Source organism: Chiloscyllium plagiosum, chromosome 2 (assembly GCF_004010195.1).
Source record: "Chiloscyllium plagiosum isolate BGI_BamShark_2017 chromosome 2, ASM401019v2, whole genome shotgun sequence".
Lineage (NCBI taxonomy): Eukaryota > Metazoa > Chordata > Chondrichthyes > Orectolobiformes > Hemiscylliidae > Chiloscyllium > Chiloscyllium plagiosum.
The window spans coordinates 82,417,404-82,442,745 of NC_057711.1; the positions used below are offsets into that span (position 1 = coordinate 82,417,404).

At 40.7% G+C, this 25,342-nt stretch overlaps 1 protein-coding gene across 4 annotated transcripts in view; it reads right to left on the reverse strand.

Moving 5' to 3' along the window:
* Window positions 1-25,342, reverse strand: part of LOC122561287 (kinesin-like protein KIF27) — a 142,148-nt gene that overhangs the window by 59,352 nt on the left and 57,454 nt on the right. For all 4 annotated transcript variants that reach the window (XR_006314985.1, XM_043712962.1, XM_043712952.1 and 1 more), the window contains 5 exons: window positions 23,246-23,427; window positions 21,218-21,348; window positions 19,830-20,003; window positions 8,406-8,611; window positions 1,707-1,904 (listed from right to left, as the gene is read on the reverse strand). Coding sequence is in view for 3 of the 4 variants with exons in the window: in XM_043712962.1 (XP_043568897.1) it covers window positions 1,707-1,904; window positions 8,406-8,611; window positions 19,830-20,003; window positions 21,218-21,348; window positions 23,246-23,427 (891 nt within the window). In the remaining variant the exon portion in view is untranslated. The remainder of the gene's footprint in view (window positions 1-1,706; window positions 1,905-8,405; window positions 8,612-19,829; window positions 20,004-21,217; window positions 21,349-23,245; window positions 23,428-25,342) is intronic.

A 25,342-nucleotide genomic window follows, 5' to 3' on the forward strand; every position in this document is an offset into this window, starting at 1 on the left:
CATTTAAGAGGCATTTGGATGGGTATATGAATAGGAAGGGTTTGGAGGGATATGGGCCAAATGCTGGCAGGTAGGATGAGATTGGGTTGGGATATCTGGTCGGCATGGACGGGTAGGACCGATGGGTCTGTTTCCATGCTGTACATCTCTATGACACTATGACTCTATAAAAATTAGGAAATATCAAAGGTAACTGTATACATGAATGATAAGAGAAGCCATGATGGTAGCTCTTCAAATATGAAGGGATAGATAAGAATGGAACCAGGCGAGGGCTGACTGGATGTCAGTGGTAAGATTTTAGAGGAAGATGGAATGATTAACCATGTTGACGGGTACCCTTGATTTTGCAGTGGAGATGACCCAGGATTTGCATGTCCTTGGGGAGTTGAAGTGGTTGGCCACAAGACTGCCTAACCTGCTGTGCTTTTCCAGCACCACACTTTTTCACTCTGACTCCCCAGCATCTGCAGTCCTCACTTTCTCCGAGTTTCTCAGAACATAATCAGGGAATCACAAGGTATGTAGGGCTGTAAGAAATTATTATTTGAATATAACTATGTCAGACTGTTGCTTGACTAGTCTTTGGTACAGCTTGCCCAATTTTGAACAAACTTCCAGTTGTTATAAAGGAATAATCTGCAGAATCAATAGGGCAATTGTTGTTTCCTCTAAGTCAATGCCGGGTGGTCTGTCTAGACTTGGTAGCATCTTGATATGACTTAGTTGGTTGTTAGGCTTTTTCAGAGGGTAGTTTAGTGTCAACTGCATCGGTGTGGGCCTGGAAGCACACATAGGCCAAATCAGGGACGGCACAGTGACACAGTGGTTAGCACTGCTGCCTCACAATGCCAGAGACCCGGGTTCAATTCCCGCCTCAGGTGACTGACTGTGTGGAGTTTGCACGTTCTTCCCGTGTATGTGTGGGTTTCCTCCGGGTGCTCCGGTTTCCTCCCACAGTCCAAAGATGTGCAGGTCAGGTGAATTGGCCATGCTAAATTGCCCGTAGTGTTAGGTAAGGGGTAAATGTAGGGGTATGGGTGGGTTGTGCTTCGGCGGGGCGGTGTCGACTTGTTGGGCCGAAGGGCCTGTTTCCACACTGTAAGTAATCTAATCTAATCTAAAAAAAAGCAGATTTTCTTCCCTTAGGGACACTAGTGAATAAGACGTTTCTTATAACAATCAACAATGATTACATGATCATTGTTAGACTACATTTAGCTATTGAATTCAAATTTAACCACCGGCCATGGTGGAATTCAAACCTATGTCAATAGAATATTAGCCTGAGGTCCTGGATTATGATGAAGGGCTTTTGCCCAAAACGTCAATTTTCCTGCTCCTCGGATGCTGCCTGACTTGCTGTGCTTTTCCAGCACCACACTCTTGACTCTAATCTCCACCATCTGCAGTACTCACTTTTGTCCTGGATTATTAGTCCACTGACTTGACCATTATTACACTACCTCCCAATTTCAGCAGTTTTAATCTGCCACCCCTACCAAAACATGCCCACCTTTTCAGTAAAATTCTTCCATATTAGTGGGGATTTTAAAAAAGGTAATGTACAATTAGTGACAAATTAAATGGCAAATTTAAGGAAAGATATGTTACTACAGTAAGTTTCTCATACAAAAACATCTATACAACTGATAAGTATAATTTATTTCTTTGTAATTGCTAATTTGACTGTGAAATGTTCTTACTTTAATTAGTTGCTGATCTCTTTCAATCTCATTTTCCAGTTTTCGTTTTTTCTCGCTTTCTTCATGCAGTTTCTTCTGAAGCAGCTGTTGCTGTTGTTTCATATTTTCCACATTCTGACTCAACTGGATCAAATGCTTCTCACTCTGCGCTGATAAAGAAAACAACTTTTTTGTTTCCTGTTGTTTCCTCTGCAGGCTCTAAAAGGAACAGGATCAGATCTTTAACGTTTGTTATTTTTATGATAGTTATTTTGTACACCATAGGTTGCAGTATATTTGTTACAGCTGGACTTCAGTTTTAAATAACAAAACTATGCAAACCAAACCAACCTCCAACAACAGCTAATTACTTCTCAATTGCTTTCAACCCTATAATGAAATCAACATTTAACCTTATTTCCAGCAAGCTAAAATCATAATCTTTCTATAATAATTGCAATAAGGGTGTTGGAGCGGGGTTGGGGATCATAGATTTTATGTTTACAAGTCTTTAAAGGTGGCAGGGAGATGCAGGAAACAGTTATAAAAGGCAAAGAGTACAAAAGCAAAGATGTTACAAAACCTGTACTAGTTTGGCCTCAGTTGGAGTATTGTGTCCAGTTTCAGGCAGCACAATTTCACAAGACATAAAGGCATCAGTGAGGATACAGATTAGTTTATTGGAATAGTTTCAGGAATGGGAACTATACCATCTAGTTCTGGACTCCCCCACCCCAGGGAAAAGACTTTGCCTATTTATCCCATCCATGCCCCTCATGATTTTATAAACCTCTATAAGGTCACGCCTCAGCCTCCGACGCTTCAGGGAAAACAGCCCCAGCCTGTTCAACTGCTCCCTATAGCTCAAATCCTCCAATCCTGGCAACATCCTTGTAAATCTTTTCTGAACCCTTTCAAGTTTCACAGCATCTTTCCAATAGGAAGGAGATCAGAATTGAACGCAATATTCCATCAGTGGCCTAACCAATGTCTTGTACAGCCGCAACATGACCTCCCAATTCATGTACTCAATACTCTGACCAATAAAGGATATCCTACCTACCTGCAACTCCACTTTCAAGGAGCTATGAACCTGCACCCCAAGGTCTCTTTGTTCAGCAATACTCCCTAGGACTTTACCATTAAGTGTATAAGTCCTGCTAAGATTTGCTTTCCCAAAATGCAGCACCTCACATTTATCTAAACTAAACTCCATTGACTACTTCTCAGCTCATTGGCTCATCTAATCAAGATCCTGTTGTAATCTGAGGTAACCTTCTTCGCTATCCACTACACCGCCAATTTTGGCGTCATCTGCAAACTTGCTAACTATACCTCTTATGCTTACAGCCAAATCATTTATGTAAATGACAAAAAGTAATGGACCCAGCACTGATCCTTGTGGCACTTCACTGGTCACAGGCCTCAAGTCTGAAAAACAACCCACCACCACCACCCTCTGTCTTCTGCCTTTGAGCCAGTTCTGTAGCCAAATGGCTAGTTCTCTCTCTGTATTCCATGAGATCTAACCTTGCTAACCAGTGTCCCATGGGGAACCTTGTCAAACGTCTTACTGAAGTCCATATAGATCACATCTACCGCTTGCCCTCATCAATCCTCTTTGTTATTTCTTCCAAAAACTCAATCAAGTTTATGATACATGATTTCCCATGCACAAAGTCATGTTGACTATCTCTAATCAGTCCTTGCCTTTCCAAATACATGTACATTCTGTCCCTCAGGATTCCCTCCAACAACTTGCCCACCACCAACATCAGGTTCACTGGTGTATAGTTCCCTGGCTTGTCCTTACTATCTTTATTAAACAGTGGCAGCATGTTAGCCAATCTCCAATCTTCCGGCACCTCATCTGTGACTATTGATGATACAGTAAGAGGCCCAGCAATCACTTCCCTAGCTTCCTACAGAGTTCGAGGGTACACCCGATCAGATCTTCTGCACTTGTGTTGACATATGGAGTATTTGGACACATAAAGAAGCAGAATTATAAGATTCCATCAATATCTTCAATAATCACCGATGCTCCATTAACCATAAACCAACAATGCACTAAGGAAGCATTAAGTTCCTGGATACCATAGTATTTAATTTAACACAAAACAATATGCGTAAGAGCGCAGTACAAATTTTCTTGTTTAAAAATAACATATACACACTTCTAAACACAAAGATCCATGAGCATTAACATTCTTTCCATTGGCTGGTGAGATCACAGCTAAATGGTTGCATATTTGTCTTTAACATAGTAACTACATTTTAAGAAATGGTGTGTGAGAGACATTCTGAGATGGTATGACTTAAATGCAAATATTTATTAAATAAAATTGTTCAGTATTAAATTATCCAAATGATACAGTGTTCATTGCAATAGCATCACTACTCTTTTGTTGAAAGATTTAAAATTTAAAAGTGGAGTTTGTGTTTTGGGTACCGGTTTTGTGTCCCGTTATGGCAGATATGCATGAAAAAACCTGGAATTAAAAATCTATTGATGACCATGAAACCATTGACCAATGTCAGAAAATCCCATGTGGTTCACTAATGTCTTTCAGGGTAGAAAATTACCATCCTCACTTGTCTGGCTCCTAAACCACAGCAATTTGGTTGACTCCCAAATGTCCTCTGAAATGGCCTAGCAAGCCACTTACATGTATAAGTAGCTACTAAATGGACCAGCTGGCATTGACCCTGGCACTAGAAAAGACAATGATAAAAACAGCCCTGTCAACCCTGCAAAGTCTTTGATACAAACATCTGGGGGCTAGTTCCAAAATTGGGAGAGCTGTCTCAAGCAACAGCCCCTTGTCTGTAAGGTATGTTTCTGTGAGTATGACCGTATACCAGACACTAACATCACCATCCCTGGATATATCCTATCCCATTGCCAGGTCAGACCTAGCAGAGGTAATTATACTGTGGTATATCATCAGGAGGAAATTGCCTTGGGAGCCCTCATCATTGATTCCAGACTTCAAGAAATCGCATGGCATCAGGGTTAACTAGCCAGTGATTATTACGTACCATCTTCCCTCTGCTGATGAATCAGTACTCCTCAATTTTGAACAATACTTGAATAAGCAATGCCTACCACAGTGAGTGACTCAGCAACAGCACTGCTCTTTGCACTGATTGGGTCCGAAAGGCCATAACTACTGGATTGGGTCTGTGGCAGCAGTTGAAGGAACTAGAGGGAAAAACATACTCGCCAATCCATCTGTGGCAGATGCATCTGCCAATGTCATAAATCAGTATAAGTGACCACCGTTCAGTCCTTGTGGAGACAAAGTACTCACATTGAGAATGGCCTCTATTATGTTGTGCATCATTGAACAGATCTGCACTTCAAAACTAGGCATCCATGAGGTAATGTGAGCCATCAACAGACACAGTATTGGACTCCAACAGAGTCTGAAACCTCATGGCCTGGCACATCCACACTTGAACATTACCATCCACACTTGAACATTACCATCAACTCTAGTTCAATAGAGAGTGCAGGGCAAGCCAGGACCAGCATCAAGCACACCTACAATGAGGTATCAATGAGGTGAAGCTATCAAACAGGACTTTGCGTGCCAAACAGCATGAGTAGCGAGTGATAGTTAAGCGATCCTATGACCAGTGAATCAGATCTAAGCTCTGCGGTCCTGCCACACCCAGTCATAAATGGACAACCAACCTACAGGAGGAGGCTACACAAATATCCCCATTCTTAAATGGTGGAAATGCACAACCCATCAGCACAAAAGATAAGGCTGAAATATTTGCACAAATCTTCAGCCAGAACTGCCAATCGGATCATTCATCTCGGTCTTCTGCAGTGGTCCCCAACATCACAGATGTCTTCATGGCAGTCTTCAGCCAAATTAATTCATTCTACAAAACAATATCAAGAAATGGTGGGAGGGACTGGATACTGCAGAGGCAATGGGCCCTGTTACTGAAGACTTGTGCTCCAGAACTTGCCTCACCCTAAGCCAGTTCCAGTACATCTACAACACTGGCATCTACCAAACAGTATAGAAAATTGCCCAGGTATATCACGTACAAACTACTAACAACTGTGCCTTAACATTCAATGGCAATTCACTGAATCCCCCATGATCAACATTCTGCAGTTATCATTGACAACTGAACTCACCACATAAATATCGCGGCTACAAGTGCAGGACAGAGGCTAGGAATACTGCAGTGAGTAACTCACCTCCTGACTCCCCAAAGCCTGTTCACCATCTCTAAAGCACAATTCAGGATGTGATGGAATGTTCCCCAAGTGCCTGGATGAGTGCAGCTCCACAATACTCAAGAAGCTTGACACTATCCAGACAAAGCAGCCCACTTGACTAGCACCACATCTACAAGCATCCAGTCTCTCAACCACCAAAACACAGAAGCAGAACTGTGTACTATCTACAGGATTATATGCAGAAATTTGCCCAAGATCCTCAGACCATTCCATTCAAACCCATGACCACTTCTATCTAGAAGGTCAAGTGCAGCAGAAATATGGGAACACTATCACCTGTAAGTTTCCCTACAAGCCACTCACTATCCTGACTTGGAAATATATTGCTGTGCCTTCACTGCCACTGGGTCAAAATCCTGGAATTGCTTTCCAAAGGACATTTTGGGTCAATCTTTAGCACGTAGGCTGCAATGGTTCAAGAAGGCAGCTTACCACCGCCTTCTCAATGGCAACTAGGGCCTAGCAAAAAAAAATTAAAATGCTTGCTTTCCTTTACAGCCAATCTTCCCCTTTGAGGCTCTTCTCCCCACTTTGAAACTCATATCACTTCTTTTCAGTCTCACTTGTCTTGCAACCTCCCAGGGTCACATCTCACCCACTAGCTTGGAAGCCTTGCTTCCAGGGTCACAGACTCACCTACTCCTAAATCAGTACCAAACGGGATTCCACACCCTTGACACAATGTTGGTGCGCATGTGAATCTTGAAGGTGTGATACTATCAGCAGTCATAATGTCTTCATCATGCAGGAATGTCAACTGCATTTGGCACGAGTTCTGACATGGGCAAAGAAACCTAATATCCAATGTCCAATCCCTCCCCCTACCATGTTAAGGCACTTATCTATGTTTAAGACACTCTGAGGACATTAAGAACACAGAAGTTCTTTGGGTAGGAGACTTCAAAGTCTGTCACCAAAGTGCCTGAGTAGCACCGCAACCAGTTTAGTTGGCAGAGTCTTGAAGTACATGTCAACAAGGTTGGGTCTGTCGCAGGTGGTGAAATAACCTAACCATGACCTTATCAATCAATTTGTTGTAGATTCATCCTCCAATGGTAGTATTGTTAGAAGAGGCATGGTACATTTCTTTCAGAAAGACATTCCCATCTTCACACAAACAACATCTTCAACCGTGTTGTATAGCAATATCAAAACGTTAAATGGAATAGATTCAAAATAGATGCAGTTGTTCATTCTGTTCATCATTTGTGAGGTACTGCAGATCAACAGAATTGTATTTGAACACAATCTGTAATCACATAGCTCAAGTATTCCTCATTCTACTCTTGCAATCAAACCAAGGAACCTACCTGGTTTGATGAAAAAAAAGGAGAACAAGCCAAGTGTCGCACCAGACAAAAGCAAAAATGAGGTGCCAAGTCAGAGAAACTACAGCATGCATACTAAGCGGCAGATGCAGCATGTTATAGACAGAAGTTAGCCATTCCACAACCAACAGATTATACAGCTGTAAAGTCTCATTGAATTGTAGAAGGTGATGATTGAGTAAATAACTAATTGGAAGAAGGAGTTTGAAGTACATCTTGATGGGATGATGGGAGGTCCAGCATATCAGAGCAAAAGGCAAAGCTGAAGCATTGCAATTATTATTAGTTAAAATTACCAAATGCTTGATTCATCTTGGTCTCCTTCCAAAATCCCCAGAATTGCTAATACCAGTCTTTAGCCAATGATGGTCAGAATCAGAGATTCATACAGGTCAGAAGAGACCCTTACTTCACAGGATCTCAAGAAACAGTCAAATTCACTGGATAAAACCTTGGGCTCCCACAACATTCAAGACGTAGTCTGAACACATGCTCCAAAACTAGTCTTATACAAGTCAAACTCTTCCATTAGAATTACAATATGAACATCAACCAGCTGATGTAGAAAACACAAATCAGGAGTTTGTATACTTTTCACTTGCCTGAATATAACTCCAACAACTCTCAAAACTGTTGACACAATCAAAACTACAGCATGTTGCTTCATCAACAATTCAACCTCCCACTTTAACACTTGCTGCCGTAACCAGTAGTGCACAGTAGCTGCATTGCATAGTATCTACAAACTGCACTACAGGAAGTCGCAGAGGCTTCAGTGACAGCACTTTCGAAAACTGCAATCTCTATCTCTTAAAAGAATAAGGGCAAGAAGTGCATGAGAACAGCACCACCTGCAAGTTGCTTTCCAAGTAATGGATCATCCTGACTTGAATTTACATTACTATTTGTTCACCATTGCTGAACCAAAACTCTGGATCTTCCTAAAAAACTGCAATATGGTTCTACTTACTGCAGCAGCTCAAGGTGGCTCACCACTTTCTAAGGACAATTAAGAATAGGCAATAAATATTGGGCCTGCTTGTGAGATCCACATATGATAATTTAAATAAATCAAACAAAAGGACAAATCAAACCACAGAGGGTGGCTACTGTATAGTGGCTAACCTGCATTTTAACTTTGGCGGTTTCCATTTTCTTGCGGAATTCTTTTTGTAACTTTGTTTTCTCTGCAGCATCCCGAAGTTCCTTGTTCTCCAGTTCCTGTAATTGTTTCTGAGCTTCTGACAGCTCAGTCTTGGCCTGCTCAGCTTCTTGTTCTAATTGAGTGATCTTTTGGTAATACTGCCGGTTTACAGCTTGAGCATCTTGACCTGAATGAATAAATTTACAAATAAATAGATTAAAATACAATAAATTCTTCACAAATAAAATATGACAGAATAATAGTAAAGACGAGGATGGGCAATTCTTCAAAAAAGAACATTCTCTTTAATCATCTCAGAATACTTCGTATAATAGGGTTAAAGAGAATCCAAAGGGATTTTATAAACACATTAAGGATAAAAGGGTAACTAGGGAGAGAATAGGACCCCTCAAAGATCAGCAAGGCAGCCTCCATGTGGAACCTCAGGAGATGGGGAGATACTAAATGAGTATTTTGTACTTACTGTGTTTACTGTGGAGAAGGACATAGAAGACACAGAATGTGGGGAAAAAATGTCCATAGTACACAGGAGGAGGTGCTAGATGTCTTAAAATGCATAAATCTCCAGGATATAATTGGTGTAGCCTAGAACCCTGTAGGAAGCTAGGGAACTGATTGCTGGGCCCTTTGCCGAGATACTTAGATCACTGATAGTCACAGGTGAGGTGCCGGTTTTTAATTAGAGTCATAGAGATATACAGCATGGAAACAGACCCTTTGGTCCAACCAGTCCATGCCGACCAGATATCCCAACCCAATCTAGTCCCACTTGCCAGCACCCAGCTCATATTTCTCCAAACCCTTCCTATTCATATACCCATCCAGATACCTTTTAAATGTAGACAATTGTACTAGACTCCATCATTTCCTCTGGCAGCTCATTCCATACTCAACCACCCTCTGCGTGAAAACATTGCCTCTGAGGTCTCTTTTATATCTTTCCCCTCTCACCCTAAACCTATGCCCTCTAGTTCCGGACACCCCACCTCAGGGAAAATACTTTCTCTATTTGTCCTATCCATGCCCCTCATGATTTTATAAATCTCTATAAGGTCACCCCTCAGCCTCCGATGCTCCAGGGAAAACAGCCTTAGCCTATTCAACCTCTCCCTATAGCTCAAATCCTCCAACCTTGACAACATCCTTGTAAATCTTTTCTGAACCCTTTCAAGTTTCACAACATCCTTCCAATAGGAAGGAGACCAGAATTGCACACAATATTCTAAAAGTGGCCTAACCAATGTCCTGTACAGCTGCAACATGATCTCCCAACTTCTGTACGCAATACTCTGACCAATAAAGGAAAGTATACCAAATGCCTTCTTCACTATCCTATCTACCTGCGACTCCACTTCCAAGGAGCTATGAACCTGTACTCCAAGGTCTCTTTGTTCAGCAACACTCCCTAGGACCTTACCATTAAGTTTATAAGTCCTGCTAAAATTTGCTTTCCGAAAATGCAGCACCTAGTATTCATCTGAATAAAACTCCATCTGCCATTGAGGAGAAAGTGAGGTCTGCAGATGCTGGAGATCAAAGTTGAAACTTTATTGCTGGAACAGCACAGCAGGTCAGGCAGCATCCAGGGAACAGGAGATTCGACGTTTCGGGCACAGGCCCTTCTCCATAGCCTACTTATAATGACCCAAAAGTGCCCTGGCAGTTAGCTGTAGGAAAGTGTAATTGAGGCTAAATGAATAGTGAAATTGGAAGTGTTGGAAGAGGGTAAGAAAGGCAAAGCTGAGAACAGAAAGCCTAGATTGGAGAGTAGGAGTGACAGAAGAACAAATCAGATAAATTAGTGGGAGAAATTGTGGAATCTAGATGACTTTTAACATGGCGCATTGAGGCCTTTTCGATTCAATTTTATCTTTTCTGGTTCTGAGCAACACTGGCAACTTAATTCTAATTAATGCTAAATGTGAAAATAATGCTCAAGGAAAATGCGACTCACGACCGTACACCACTAAAATCTAATTATAATTTCATTTGGGCAGATATCCAGGGTTTAATAGAAATTACATCAGAAAGTTGGAACACTTGATAATATTATCAGGGACAGCTTATAGCAAAGTCCTGCTTTATTTTTCATATTGATTCTGAATTTGTCTACAATAACAACTGAATATTGGACACTATTCAAAGGGAAATTATGGTTCAGTCTTTCTAAGAGATCAACTGATGGAATAGTTGAAAACTACACGTCTGTCTTAATTCCAAGAATTCAATTATCTACAATCACACAATCAGCATTCAAGACATTGAGTCTGTTCTTGTTGCCAATACTTAAAGTCTAACTTGATGATTGCATTGTTTCTTTGTTCGCCCTATTTGTGTCAGTGGGCAGTTCGGTAATGTGACATGTTTGGTGCTCATGAATAAACCAGCTTTTAATCTTGTAACTTTAGCATCTACCAGCAAGGTGAGACTTGCAAGGATAGTTGTGACATTTTAATCGGTGTATTCTTTTATACCCTAACATGATTTTTATTGCTGCATTCAATATTTTGTCTGCAATGATCAAACAATTAGGAGCTCTTAATCTATATTCTTCTCAGGAAGGAAGGACTAAGCAAATTCTGAGCAAAGGTCACTGGACCCGAAACATTAACTTTGATTTCTCTCCACAGATGCTGCCAGACTTGGTGAACTTTTCCAGCAATTTCTGTTTTTTATTTCCTGATTTGAAGCATCTGCAGTGCTTTCAGCTTTTTTTATTCTATATTCTTCTACATTGTATTTTGATGGATGTTCAACAGACACTCAAGATCAAGTTAATCAATTTAACATTGCATCACCATAATGAAAATATCAAAGTTGAAACTTTATTGCTGGAACAGCACAGCAGGTCAGGCAGCATCCAGGGAACAGGAGATTCGACGTTTCGGGCACAGGCCCTTCTTCAGGAATGAGCAGAGAGTGTTCAGCAGGAGAAGATAAAGGGTAGGGAGGAGGGACTTGGAGGAGGGGCGTTGGAAATGTGATAGGTGGAGAGAGGTCAAGGTGAGGGTGATAGGTCGGAGTAGGATGGGGGCGGAGAGGTCAAGAAGAAGACTGCAGGTCAGGAGGGCGGTGCCGGGCTGGAGGGATTCGGCTGAGACAAGGTGGGGGGAGGGGGGATGAAGAAACTGGTGAAGTCCAAGTTCATCCTCTTTGGTTGGAGGGTTCCCAGTCGGAAGATAAGACGCTCCTCCTCCGACCGTCGCGTTGTTGTGGTTTGGCGGTGGATGAGTCCAATGACCTGCATATCCTCGGTGGAGTGGGAGGGGGAGTTGCGGAGCGATTCAGAGAGCACCTCTGGGCCACCTGGACGAACCAACCCAATCACCCTGTAGCACAGCATTTCCACTCCCCCTCCCACTCCACCGAGGATATGCAGGTCATTGGACTCATCCACCGCCAAACCACAACAACGCGACGGTCGGAGGAGGAGCGTCTTATCTTCCGACTGGGATCCCTCCAACCGCAGGGGATGAACTTGGACTTCACCAGTTTCTTCATCCCCCCTCCCCCCACCTTGTCTCAGCCGGATCCTTCCAGCCCGGCACCGCCTTCCTGGCCTGCAGTCTTCTTCTTGACCTCTCCGCCTCCATCCTACTCCGACCTATCACCCTCACCTTGACCTCTTTCCACCTATCACATTTCCAACGCCCCTCCTCCAAGTCCCTCCTCCCTACCTTTTATCTTCTCCTGCTGAACACTCTCTGCTCATTCCTGAAGAAGGGCCTGTGCCCGAAACGTCGAATCTCCTGTTCCCTGGATGCTGCCTGACCTGCTGTGCTGTTCCATCTGCCATTGGCCCATCTGATCAATCTGAGGTAACCCTCTTCGCCCCGAATATATTCAATTGGCAGAATGTGAAGGTTCCAGCTCTGAAGCCTTAATAGGCATAACGTTTCTCTGGTAGCCTTTCTATCCACAAACATTCAGTAATTTTACTGAGGATGGAAGAGGCCTAGAGTAGCCCTACTACCCACACTGTTCACAATTGAGGACCTTGAGAACCAATTACATTCAAGATTTGCCAAATTGCATATCTTTGGCTAGCCAGAGGATTTCAGGGACAGGGGAACCTCTCAGCTCACCTTGCTCAAATCTCAGGTGGGAAAGTGGTGGGAGAGAGTTCGCCTCAATAACTAGTTTCCCCTTTTCAGATCAGCCACCCCCTTCCTCCAAAAAAAAGGTTTTCCCATCCCTTACATGCTCCTTCCCTGCCTGGTAGTTGTTATAATGCTGGTGTGTCTCCCCGACTATCCATAGCCCTCCCTTCTGCTCCCTCAACTGTCTAGTTGTCTGGATATCCAACTCTTGCTATTAGGATTATTTATAATCCTAGCAGTGGATACTGTTCCAATGTGGTACTGCTGAGACTACAGAGCTACAAACCAATAAGATCTTCCTGTGAATAAAGAGTGGGAATCCTGCTTCCAGCCAACTAATGTTCGTGTTATGTTTGGTTTGCTTGCCTTTATTTGTCAGTTCATTGAGAATAGGATTTGGGAGATCATGTTGCAGCTGTACAGGGCATTGATCGGGCCTCAATCGGAATACTGTGTGCAATTCTGGTTTCCCTGCTTTTGGAAGGATATTGTGAAACTTGAAAAGGTTCAGAAAAGATTTACAGGGTTGTTGCCAGAGTTGGAGGCTTTCAGCTATTTTCCTTGGAGCGTTGAAGGCTGAGGAGTGATGTTATAGAGCTTTATAAAATCATGAGAGGCATGGACAGGGTAAATAAACAAGATCTTTAACCCGGAGTGTGGCAATTCCAAAATTAGAGGGCATAGGTTTAAAGTGAAGGGCGAAAGATTTAAAAGGGACATATGGGGCAACTTTTTCAGGCAGAAGGTGATGCCTGTGTGGAATGAGCTGTCAGAGGAAGTGGTGGATGCTGGTACAGTTACAACATTTAAAAGGTGCTTGGTTGGGTATATGAATAGGAAGGGTTTAGAGGGATATGGGCCAAAAGCTGGCAAATGGGACTAGATTAACTTAGGATATCTGGTAGGCATGAATGAGTAGGACCGAAGAGTCTGTTTCCGTGCTGTATATCTCTATGACTCTAAGTTGACGTTTCGAATGTATCTCTTCTTCCCCGGATGCTGCCTGGCTTGCTGTGTTCTTCCAGCCTCCTGCCTATCTACTTAGGATTCCAGCATCTGCAGTTTTTTTTTGTCTGCAAACACCAACTGGCAGAGAATTCCAGAAACTTACCACTCTGTCCCCTGGGATCCTTCTACCAATTACCTTAAATCTGTCACCCCTGGTAATTTCGCTAGGGGAAACAGGTCTTCCCTGTTCACTTTAACCAAGCCTCTTCTTATTCTGTAGGCTTCAATTAATTTATTCCGCAGCCTCCTATGTTCTAAGGAAAATAACCCTAGCTTATCTGGGTATCTAGCATACCTATAATTGTCAAGTCCTGACAACATTTTTTTAAGTTTTCGCTGCAGACTCTATACACCAAATATGTCCTTGCTGTAATGTTGTAACCAGAACTGTATACACAATTTCACCCACAGACTAACCAAGGTCTTATAAAGTTCCAGCATTACAACGCTATTACTTTCATTACGTAATCCAATATTCAGCTGTCTCCTGCAATGAAATTGCAATTACTAAAATCCATATAGACAATATCTACTGCATCACTTTCATCAATTCTCCTTGTTACTTCCTCAAAAGATTCAACAGGTTAGTAAGACAAAACTTTCCCTTAACAAAACCATACTTACTTACCTGATTAATCAATGCCTTTTGAAACAACATTACACATTTTCCTATCATCAAGGTTGGACTGAACATTCTATAATTATTTGACCTTTCTCTCACACACTTTATAAATACTGATATAACATTCATAAATCTCCAATCCTCTGTTACCCCACTTGCATCTAGTGGGATTGGAAAATAATCCTCATTGTATCCACTATTTCCTCACTGGCTTCTTTTAATAGCTTATAATGTAATTCATATAGCTCTAATGATTTATGCTCTTAAAGAGTTATGTCCTTCCATTACTTCTCTTTTCATTGAATATTTCACACTCCTTGTCATTAACAAAAATGTTTGCATCACTCCTCTGTTAAAAACAGAGACAAAATACTAATTTAGAAGACACATTTCTTCATTCAAATATAAACATATCTCTTTCCTTATTTATCCTCTTGCTGTTAGTGAAACGATAAAACACCATTGGATTTTCCCCTAATTTGGCCAGACATTGTTTTTGTATATTATCTATGCCTTCCTAATTTCCTTTTTCACACACTTTCTATACTTCCCTAAGTTTCCGAAAGAATTACTATTTTTGAGATTTTCTTAGGGTCTATTTTTCTACTTTATCTTGCCCTCCATGCTTCTGGATAAACAGGAGGCTCAAGATATGGCAGTACCACCTTTTCCCTTTGTAGGGACATGTCTACACTATGACTGTAAAATCTTGCTTTTGAATACCTCCTACTGATTTGTATTGATTTTTTCCTTCAAGAGGCTGTAACCAGTCCACTTCTGCCAGATCACATCTCAGCTTCACACAATTTGTCTTCTCCCAATTTAGAATTTTTATTCCTGTTCCATCTTTGTCCATTTCTGCAATGATGCTAAATCTAATTGTATTACGATCATTATTTCCCAAATGATTATCCCACTGCTACTTCATCCATCTGCTCAACTTTTTTTGCATAAGACTAAATCTAGAATTAGACTGACTCTTGCTGGGTTGGTTATGTGCTGGCAAAAAGATTTCTCGTGACTATAAAAATAACTGCTTATTGTTGCCAATTTTACTTGAAAGTCACCTGCAAGATTTCCTGTTCTGAGGCCTGTATGCTCATCTGACCTTTCACTCAGCACTTCTGTTCTCAACCCCAGGCAGTCTTGCCCCAACTCTTCTCCCTCTGCGACTGTAGCTCTCAATCCTGTCTCCTGACCTGCCTTCTGGCCTTGCCTATTGCCCCTAGACCCCAGCCTTGTCTCTCTTCGGGCCTTGCCTCTTTCCAGGCACTGCATCTTGGGTTTTACCTCTGCTCTCAGGTCATGTTCCTCAGGCCTTGCGTCAATGCCATGCCTTGCGTCTAACCCTACCTTTGAGAAAGTTATGAAATACGTATAGAATAAATTGAAGCTGAATTTTCAAACCATGATGCTAATTCATGAGCCCTTTGTTCTTAACATTTTGTGGAGGATAAATTGTGAATGTAGCAGTGCACTGAAAGCCAAGTGTCCCAAGTAAGTTGGCTCTCATTAAGCAGAGGTGACATCTCTAACTCAGGCACATTCAAAGGATAAAAAATGGATACCTACCCAAGGACTTTCTGAGTACCTTAGCCATAAGGCTAGTAGGACAGACAAATTTCTGCATCAAGGATACTTGCAAGGGTGCAAAGAATGCCCCAAAATATTGATTTTCATACTTGTGAGACACTATGTAAACAACATCTCAATGTCACATCTAATAACTGCTTCTTAAGCAGCACTTGGGACAGAACCTGTTGTCTCAGATTGATCTTTTCAGCCATCAGCAAAAGTGCACCATTGGAAGCTACCCCAAACCCAATGGATTTGATTCGCTGCTTGTCAATCATCATACCTACATGGATGGATGCTGCTGACAATGACAACATTAAACCTCACCTATTTGCAGAAACAATGTAATAAACACTCCTGACCCCAGGTCCAGGACTGCATCCCTTTAATTATTAGTCAAGAACTGTCAAGGACTACCATCTAATCTAAGTCCAGAGAAGAAATAATGCCCAACTTGGGCTCATCAAACAGCCTCAACAGCATCAGGTCATTTAGAATATGTTAATATTTACAATATTATATCCATACAGGTAGTTCTCCGATAACCACAATGGCATTCTGGCACAACCCCGCACTGCGGAAAAATCATGCTGTAGAAATAGTGCTTAAAGAGCTGGTGATGTAATCATGTTACAGCCAACACACGTTTTAAAAGTGCATGCTTTAGAAACTGTGTCCCCAATTTGTAAATCACATAATAGTGAATTTGCATTAACAAAATGCACATTATAGCAGAATGACCTGTATCAGGAAATGCATAAATCATTGTTGTAACTAAATCCATTTTAGTACATCATCAAATAAATAGTCACATCATTAATTTCTATTCATTAACACCTTCAATCATAATTATCAGTATTTAAGATTTAATTGTCAACAATGCAGAGGGTGATACGTGTATGGAATGAGCTGCCAGAGGATGTGGTGGAGGCTGGTACAATTGGAACATTTAAGAAGCATTTGGAAGGGTATATGAATAGGAAGGGTTTGGAGGGATATGGGCCAGGTGCTGGCAGGTGGGACTAGATTGGGTTGGGATATCTTGTAGGCATGGACGGGTTGGACCAAAGGGTCCGTTTCCGTGCTGTACATCTCTATGACTCTATAATAGGTATGAATAACTGACATTAAGTAATGAGCCTGGCATAGCTACGTACAGTAATTTAGCACTAACTTGCTAATTATAAATTGGAACCACAAGAGATGGGGGAAATACTAAATGAGTATCTTGTATCAGTGTTTAATGTGATGTATTGAAACATATAAAAGCGGATAAGTCCTCAGGACCTGATCAGATATACCCTATACCTCTGTCGGGAGCTAGGGAAGTGATTGCTGGGCCCCTTGCTGAGATATTTGTATCATCGATAGTCACAGGTGAGGTGCCGAAAGGCTGGAGTTGGCTAACATGGTGACACTGTGTAAGAAGGATGATAAGGACAAGCCAGGGAACTATAGACCAGTGAGCCTGACATCATTGGTGGGCAAGTTGTTGGAGGGAATCCTGAGGGACAGAATGTACATGTATTTGGAAAGGCAAGGACTGATTAGGGATAGTCAACATTGCTTTGTGCGTGGGAAATCATGTCTCACAAACTTGATTGAGTTTTTGGAAGTAGTAACAAAGAGGATTGATGAGGGCAGAGCGATGGATGTGATCTATATGGACTTCAGTAAGGCATTTGACAAGGTTCCCCATGGGACACTGGTTAGCAAGGTTAGATATCATGGAATACAGGGAGAGGACTAGCCATTTGGATACAGAACTGGCTCAAAGGTAAAAGACAGAGGGTGGTGGTGGAGGGTTATTTTTCAGACTGGAGGCCTGTGACCAGTGGAGTGGCACAGGATCAGTGCTGGGTCCACTACTTTTCATTATTTATATAAAATTGGACGTGTAGTGGACAGCAAATGAAAGTTACCTCAGATTACAATGGGATCTTCATCAGATAGGCCAATGGGCTGAGAAGTGGGTAGTGGAGTTTAATTTCAATAAATGTGAGGTGCTGAGTTTTGGGAAAACAAATTTTAGCAGGACTTATACACTTAATGGTAAGGTACGGGGGAGTATTGTTGAACAAAGAGACCTTGGAGTACAGATTCACAGCTCCTTGAAAGTGGAGTCGCAGGTAGATAGGATAGTGAAGAAGGCATTTGGTATGCCTTCCTTTATTGGTCAGAGTATTGAATACAGGAGTTGGGAGGTCATGTTGTGGTTGTACAAGACATCGGTTAGGCCACTTTTGGAATATTGCATGTAATTCTGGTCTCCTTCCTATTGGACGGATATTGTGAAACTTGAAAGGGTTCAGAAAATATTTACAAGGATGTTGCCAGGATTGGAGGATTTGAGCTATAGGGAGAGGTCGAATATGCTGGGGCTGTTTTCCCTGGAGCGTTGGAGGCTGAGGGGTGATCTTATAGAGGTTTACAAATTCATGAGGGGCATGGATAGGATAAATAGACAAAGTTTCTTCCCTGCGGTGGGAGTCCAGAACTAGAGGGCATAGGTTTAGAGTGAGAGGGGAATGATATAAGAGAGACCTAAGGGGCAACTTTTTCACGCAGTGGTCGATACATGTATGGAGTGAGCTGCCAGAGGAAGTGGTGGAGGCTAGTATGACTGCAACATTTAAAAAGCATCTGGATGGGTATATGAAGGAAGGGTTGGAGAGATATAGGCCAGGTGCTGCCAGGTAGGAATAGATTGGGTTGGGATATTTGGTCAGTATGGACGAGTTGGACCGAAGGGTCTGTTTCCGTGCTGTACATCTCTATGACTCTATGACTCTATGCTGTTAAACTGTGCACCTGGGATTGACATAATAGTGACATCAGTTTATGACCAACTTCATAAATCAATGGCAAGTTAACAGCTTTAAATGACTTCCTTTAACTTAGCTCAGCTTAACACTCACCTGCTTTCATTAATTTCCTAATCATTTATAGCTGGAGAAACATCTTTAATAGCTTCTCTTCTCACTCATTTACCAAGAACTCTGGTGTAACGCTCGTGCATCCTTGCTTTCACCCATTTTATATTTGTATGCTATCTCTTGGTAATATTGTACGAAAACACGGCATCAGTTTTTGCATGTCAGCTCACAACATCTCTACCATTACTGGCCCAACATTCACTGGACCCGAAAGTTCTTCCAACTAAATAACGGGAATAGCAAAGCCATGTGCTTGGATTCCTCCACAAACTCCATTCCTTGTCACTGATTCCATCCTTTATCCTAATAAATGTCTGAAGCTGTACCAAACCACTCGCAATCTTGACATCATAGCCAACTATGAGATGAGCAACTGACCACATATCTCTCCATTCTAAGATTACCTACTTCACCGCTGAAGCAATGGCTGACACTATTCCACCGCAGCTCATCCATGCTTTCAACTTGACTACACCTGGCCCACCTTCCACATTCTGCCCCTTCATAAAAATGAGGTCAGCCAAAAACGTTGCTGTTCATGTCCTAATTTGGACCAATCCTATTCACCAACATCCCTATTCTTTTATATTACAGTTGAGCAATGCCTCTCTAATTGCAAACAGCCAGGTATATGTGCTCCTCCAATCTGGCCTTTTCACCATTCTTAATTTTTATCACGGTGCTGTCAAAGCCAGGCTTCTATCTGCCAAAGGCCCTGTTCCGAAGTTTCTTCTCTAAATCTCTCAGCCGTGATACCTCCATTAAGACATTCCATAAAACACACATCTTCAACATGCTTTTAGTCATCTATCCTGATATCTCCTTTTTTGGCTCGTTGAAAAATTTTATTTAATAATCTTACCATAAAGCACTGTGGGATATTTACTACATTAAAGGTGCTAATATAATATAAGGTACTGTTATACATATATTTTTAAGTTAAAATAGTTCAGCTTATAACTAACATGCCCACACTATTAACAATTAATTACATTCAAAGTAGAAAACCTCTGAACTTACAGTCCTAAATAAAGCAACAAAAAGCAGAACATTAGCTTTTGTCTACTTCCTGTTAATTCAATAGTAAGAAAAAACAGCTGGTATTCTGCCAACCTATACTTAGTAAAGTTTAACACTTCTAACCTGTTTTAACCAATTCTTTAATGAGTTCTTCCTTCATACGAATATTGATGGCAAGTTCCCTTATTTTCTGCTTGGAATGCGCCACATCCTTGTCTGCAGTCTTCAATTTCTTCATGTTTAACACTTGGCTCTGTCGCAAACGGTCAGCCTCAGAGGAAGAATTCTGTTGTGGAGCTACATATTCAAAAAAAAGAAAGAAAATAATTTTTAAAATAAAGTAAACCAAATACTTATACAGAAGTAGTTGAGTTAAGTTATGGCGTGTGATGTACCAACGTAGAGACTGCTCCCACCACTTTCAATCTCAACTAACCTAGCACTGCTGCCTCACAGTGCCAGAGACCTGGGTTCAATTCCCGTCTCGGGCAACTGTCTGTGTGGAGTTTGCACATTCTCCCAGCGTCTGTGTGGGTTTCCTCCGGGTGCTCCAGTTTCCTCCCAGAGTCCAAAGATGTGCAGGTTAGGTGAATTGGCCATGATAAATTGCCCGTAGTGTTAGGTGTAGGGGAATGGGTCTGAGTGGCTTGCTCTTCGGAGGGTCGGTGTGGACTTGTTGGGCCGAAGGGCCTGTTTCCACACTGTAAGTAATCTAATCTAAGCTGCATGGAGGAGGTTAATTTTGCAAATAGAAGAAAGTATGAGAAAGAGTCCAAATACATTATCTTTGCATATCTCATTGTGCATAACTGAAGCATAACATTGCCATATTTATGCCAATCTATTGTTTTAATATTCCTTCCAAAATACAGAAATTAGTAGGTCACTCAGCCTTTCGAGTCTATCCCAACAATCAATAAGATCATCAATAATCTAGATGTCAACTCGATTTATCCATCTTTCCAACCTTTACATTGTGATTTGATAAACACCTGACAATCTCAGTCTTGAATTTATAATTGACTTAATATGGTGAAATTCAGATTTTCACATTTTTGTAAAAATGCTTCCTGAATTCATTCAAAGACTTAGTCCTAATTATAAGACCTGTCTCAGTTTTTCCCTTCATTTAATCTGTATATATACTTCAGTTATTTCTGTTCCCATTGACCTAACTTACAGGGGATCCTAATTTAAGCCAACAACAAACCCCAATGTGCAATTCTCTAATGCTTCATAGAAATAATTGATCGGAGAAAACTTGAAGAGATCTTTAAGGAATTCAACTTCTCACATCCCATTAAGCATTCCCATTATATCCCTACTTTGTTTGTTCATGTGGTCAGGTAATGATGTATGAAATGAAGAAAATGAAAGAAAAATCTACATAAACAAAATAACGGAAACAAACAAAAATTACTGTTGCAGTAGAGTGAATTGAAATTTACTGGTACTGTACCATTACATAATGGATTAGAGGGTGTTTATAATTTCTCAAACTATGCACATACCTTTCCCTGAGTCCAATTCTGTTTTGTTGTCACCCTTTTCTTGATTGTCCATACGGAAACCTTTTTTGAATAACTTTGAGTTGTTAACCACATGGGATGGTTTTTGAGTCCAAGTATGTTTTATTCGGTGCCTAATATAGCAGAAAATGACTTTATAATTTGGTTTAAAAATAAAATTATTGTATTTACCATAAGCAAAATTTTATCATGTGAACATTTTGATACAATACACCACATGCAAGTAATCACAGACGTTCTGCACCAGACTGGAATTATTCTACAATACAATATAGAAAGTATCGGGGTGATGTGAAAAGGGAAATTACGAAAACAAAGAGAGGATACCAAAATGCATTAGTCAATAAAGTTACTGAAAATTCAAAAGGTGTTTTATCAGTAGATTAAGAGCAAGAGGATGACCAAAGAAAGGTTTGCGCCTATCAAAGGTATACATGATAACTTGTGAGTGGATGCAGAAGATGTGAACTGAGTTCTAAATGAGCATATTTTCTCTGTCTTCATAAAGGTCAGGGATGATTCAGATATTCTAGTTGAAGTTGAGGACTGTGAAATATTAGATGAAGTCAACATAATGAGAAGTACTGGAAAGACTGACCTCTTTGAAGGGGGCATAAAACACTAGTGCTGGATGGAATGTACTGTAAACGTTTTGAAGAGGCCAGGGAGGAAATAGCAGGTATGAAGATCTTTTTCCAACCTTCACGAGATACAGATGAGGATTGGAGATTTGTGACCATTGTACCATTGTTCAAAAAGAATGCAAGGGACAGGCCAAGTAATTATAGGTTGGCCCTTCCAACCTTGGTGGTAGAAGAAGCTATTAAAATCAATACTGAGAGATAGGGTTAACTGTTCAGTGGAAAAGAGTAGATTAAGTGGGGATAGTCAACATAATTTTGTACAGAGAAGCTCATATACTACTAATTTAATTGAATTTTTTGAGGAAATACAAGGAGGATTGATGAAAGTAGTGTAGCGGATGTTGTCTGTATGGATTGATTTTATTAAGACATTTGACAAAATCCCACATGGAAGATTGTTAAGCAAAGATTCAGGTCCATGGAATGCATGAGATTGTGACGATATGGATTCAAAATTGACAGGAAACAAAGGACAAGAGTCGATGAATATTTTTGCACAGTGGTGTTTCACGGGGCTCAGTGATGGGTTGCTTGCTGTTTATGGCATATATTAGTGATTCAGATTTAGATATGGATGATATATTGGGAAACCTGCAGAAGACACAAAGAAATTGGCTTAGTACTTGATAGTGAAGAGGATGACTGATGATTGTAGAATGGTATCATTGGTTTGGTTGACTAAGTGGAAAATTGACAAATATAATTTAATCTGGAAAAGTGCAAGATAATTTGGTGAGTTAGAGTAAATAGAACAAAGGAATACACAATAAATGGGAAGGTATTGAGAAGTGTAGGAAAAACAAGAAACCTTGGATTGCATGCGAACAGGTCCTTCAACATAGCAGGACAGGCTGATGTGATGTTAAAGAAGGCATATAGGATACTTTCCTTCATTGAGTGAAGTATTGAATGCAAAAGTGAAGAAGTAATATCAGAACTGTACAAGACACTGGTTCGGCCACAGCTGAAACATTTGGACAGTTCTCGTCACCACATGACAGGAAGGACATAATTGCTGTACAGAGAGTACAGAGGAAATGTACTGTAATATTGCCAGGGCTTGAAAATTGCTGATTATGAGGAAGGATCGGATAAATTAAGATTGATTTTCTTACTGCAGAGGCAACTGAGGGTAACTTAATTGAGGTACACAAAATAATGAGGTGCTTCAATAGAGAGGTTGGGGAAGACTTATTTTCCCTAGTCCTAGTCAATTATCAAGAGCAATAGATTAAAGATGATTGTTAGAAGGATTAGAGGGGGCATGAAAAAACTTTACTTCAACCAGGGGAGGATGAGAAATGCTCAACTCATTTAAAAGAAATGTGACTCTGTGCCTGAAGTTAGCAATTTATATTTTTTCTACCTTGAAGGCTGCGTGTTTATGTTTTCTTTCTTCTTTTCTTCTTCCTCACCATCACTATCATCATCTAATTTATGACGAAGAACCTCATCGTGCTCTTCAAGGTGATCAACTAACATCTGACTGCGCATTCGAAAACTTGCCACCACTCTGTCAAGAGCATAAGAAGGGGGGCTTGTGTGCACCTGTCCAGCAATAACAAAAGTCTTCAGTAAATAAATGTTCACAGATATTGATGTTACATTTTATTGCAGATCCTGTGCCTGTAATAACAATCGATTGTTATATCTCACACGACCTACATAGAGTAGTCATTATTGCACCATTGGTTCATAGATTAGTGCTAACGAACAAACAGCTGTACTGAAATGGATTTATTTTTTTGAAAATGCACAAATGTTCAAACAACATAATAAACTCTGATTTATTCAATTAATTAACAATAACTTGAGTTGTTAGAGGTGGCAGGACAGATATAGAGAGTAGTAAACAACAGAATTTTGTTATGGACCAGACCGAATCCCCTTCAAATAAATCAGGAGATCGCCTAGACCATAACCCTTGTCTTATTTAAAGGCTAGCGTAAGGTGTCGTGTTCCAAATATAATTTGATTGATCACACTATTCAGCTTTAAGGAAAACACACTTTATTCTTAAACCCAGTTAAAACACAAACAAAATAAAGAAGAATTGGTATAACTTTAACTTATTAGGAAACTTAACAGAATTGTTCCAATATAGTAACATCCCATCAACACACACCTGGCACAGGCAAATTCAGTAAAATCGAGTGTGTCACATGCAAAGTTTTTACAGTCCAGGAGTAAAGAACACCAAGAGAAAATGTGGGCAGCGACACAGAACTTAAGTTTTTCTGCTGTGGCAGAGAGATTTATAGCAACTTCCTGAACCAACTTCAAAACCTCAACATTGAAAGCTATATTAAACCCTGGTTCTGTGGGAGCCAGCCTTCACCTATTCATGCTGCATCTGCTGTTCTAACATCTGGTACTTTCTTATTAACCAACTCTTGACCAGGCCATACATTTGTTTGCAGCTCTTTAGCTTCTGCTGGGATCTCCTTTACCACTTTAATAAACCCCACTGCTTATCCTGTTTTACCAATCTGTCTTCCCAATGGTTTTCTTAAACCACCAGCACTGCGACTTCATGTGTTCTACTTTGCTATAGTGAAAACACCTGATGATTTTTTATTTCTCTTCCATGCTCATGGGTTTATTTTTTAACTTGTGGTAAACTATCTTTCCCACATACAATGAGATCTCCTTTTCCTTTACGACTTGAAGGCTTCTCCTTTCCCCAATTTCTATCCCTGACAGAATGAAACTGGTGTCAGAAGCCAAACTCTGATTTATGAACTAACTCAATCATTTGTCATTTTGACTGCTAATCTTGCAGCTTTAACTCTGTGCTCTTCCCTAGGAGTTCTCACTACTTTGGGGAGTGAACCTTGAAAATCTGATCTATTTTCAATGCCCTTATCCACCTACCAAAGTTACTTTGTTTGATCCTTTCAAACTCTATGAATGCTTGGTTAAAAACGAATGAAAGAACTGTGGATGCTGGAAATCAGAAACAAAAACAGAAACAGAAATTGCTGCAAAAGCTCAGCAGGTCTGGCAGCATCTGTGGAGAGAATTCAGAGTTAACGTTTTGGGTCCAGTGACCCTTCCTCTGAGGGTCTGATTTTTGTCCACAGAGGCTGCCAGACCTGCTGAGCTTTTCCAGCAATTTATGTTTTTGTTGTTGCTGTTGTTGTGATCTATGTGTACTTGTCTAGGTTCCCTCAGCTTCCTAAAGTGTCTAAGTTTCTGGCACAAGTTCATATGCATACAAAATTGTTTTTTCTTTCACCTCATTATATTCCCCAGATAACTCCTCTGATAGTGATGCATCACTAGCTTGAACTATTATTTTGTTTGAATCACCAAAGCCCACATGATCATGGACCATTTCATTTGTTTGATAACTTTCTCAAATGAAATGAAAAGATTTCTACGTCCTTCTCATCAAAATTTGATAATACTTGGACACTTATAAACAGATCCCTTCAGGTTTTTGGCTATGATTGGGTTTGCT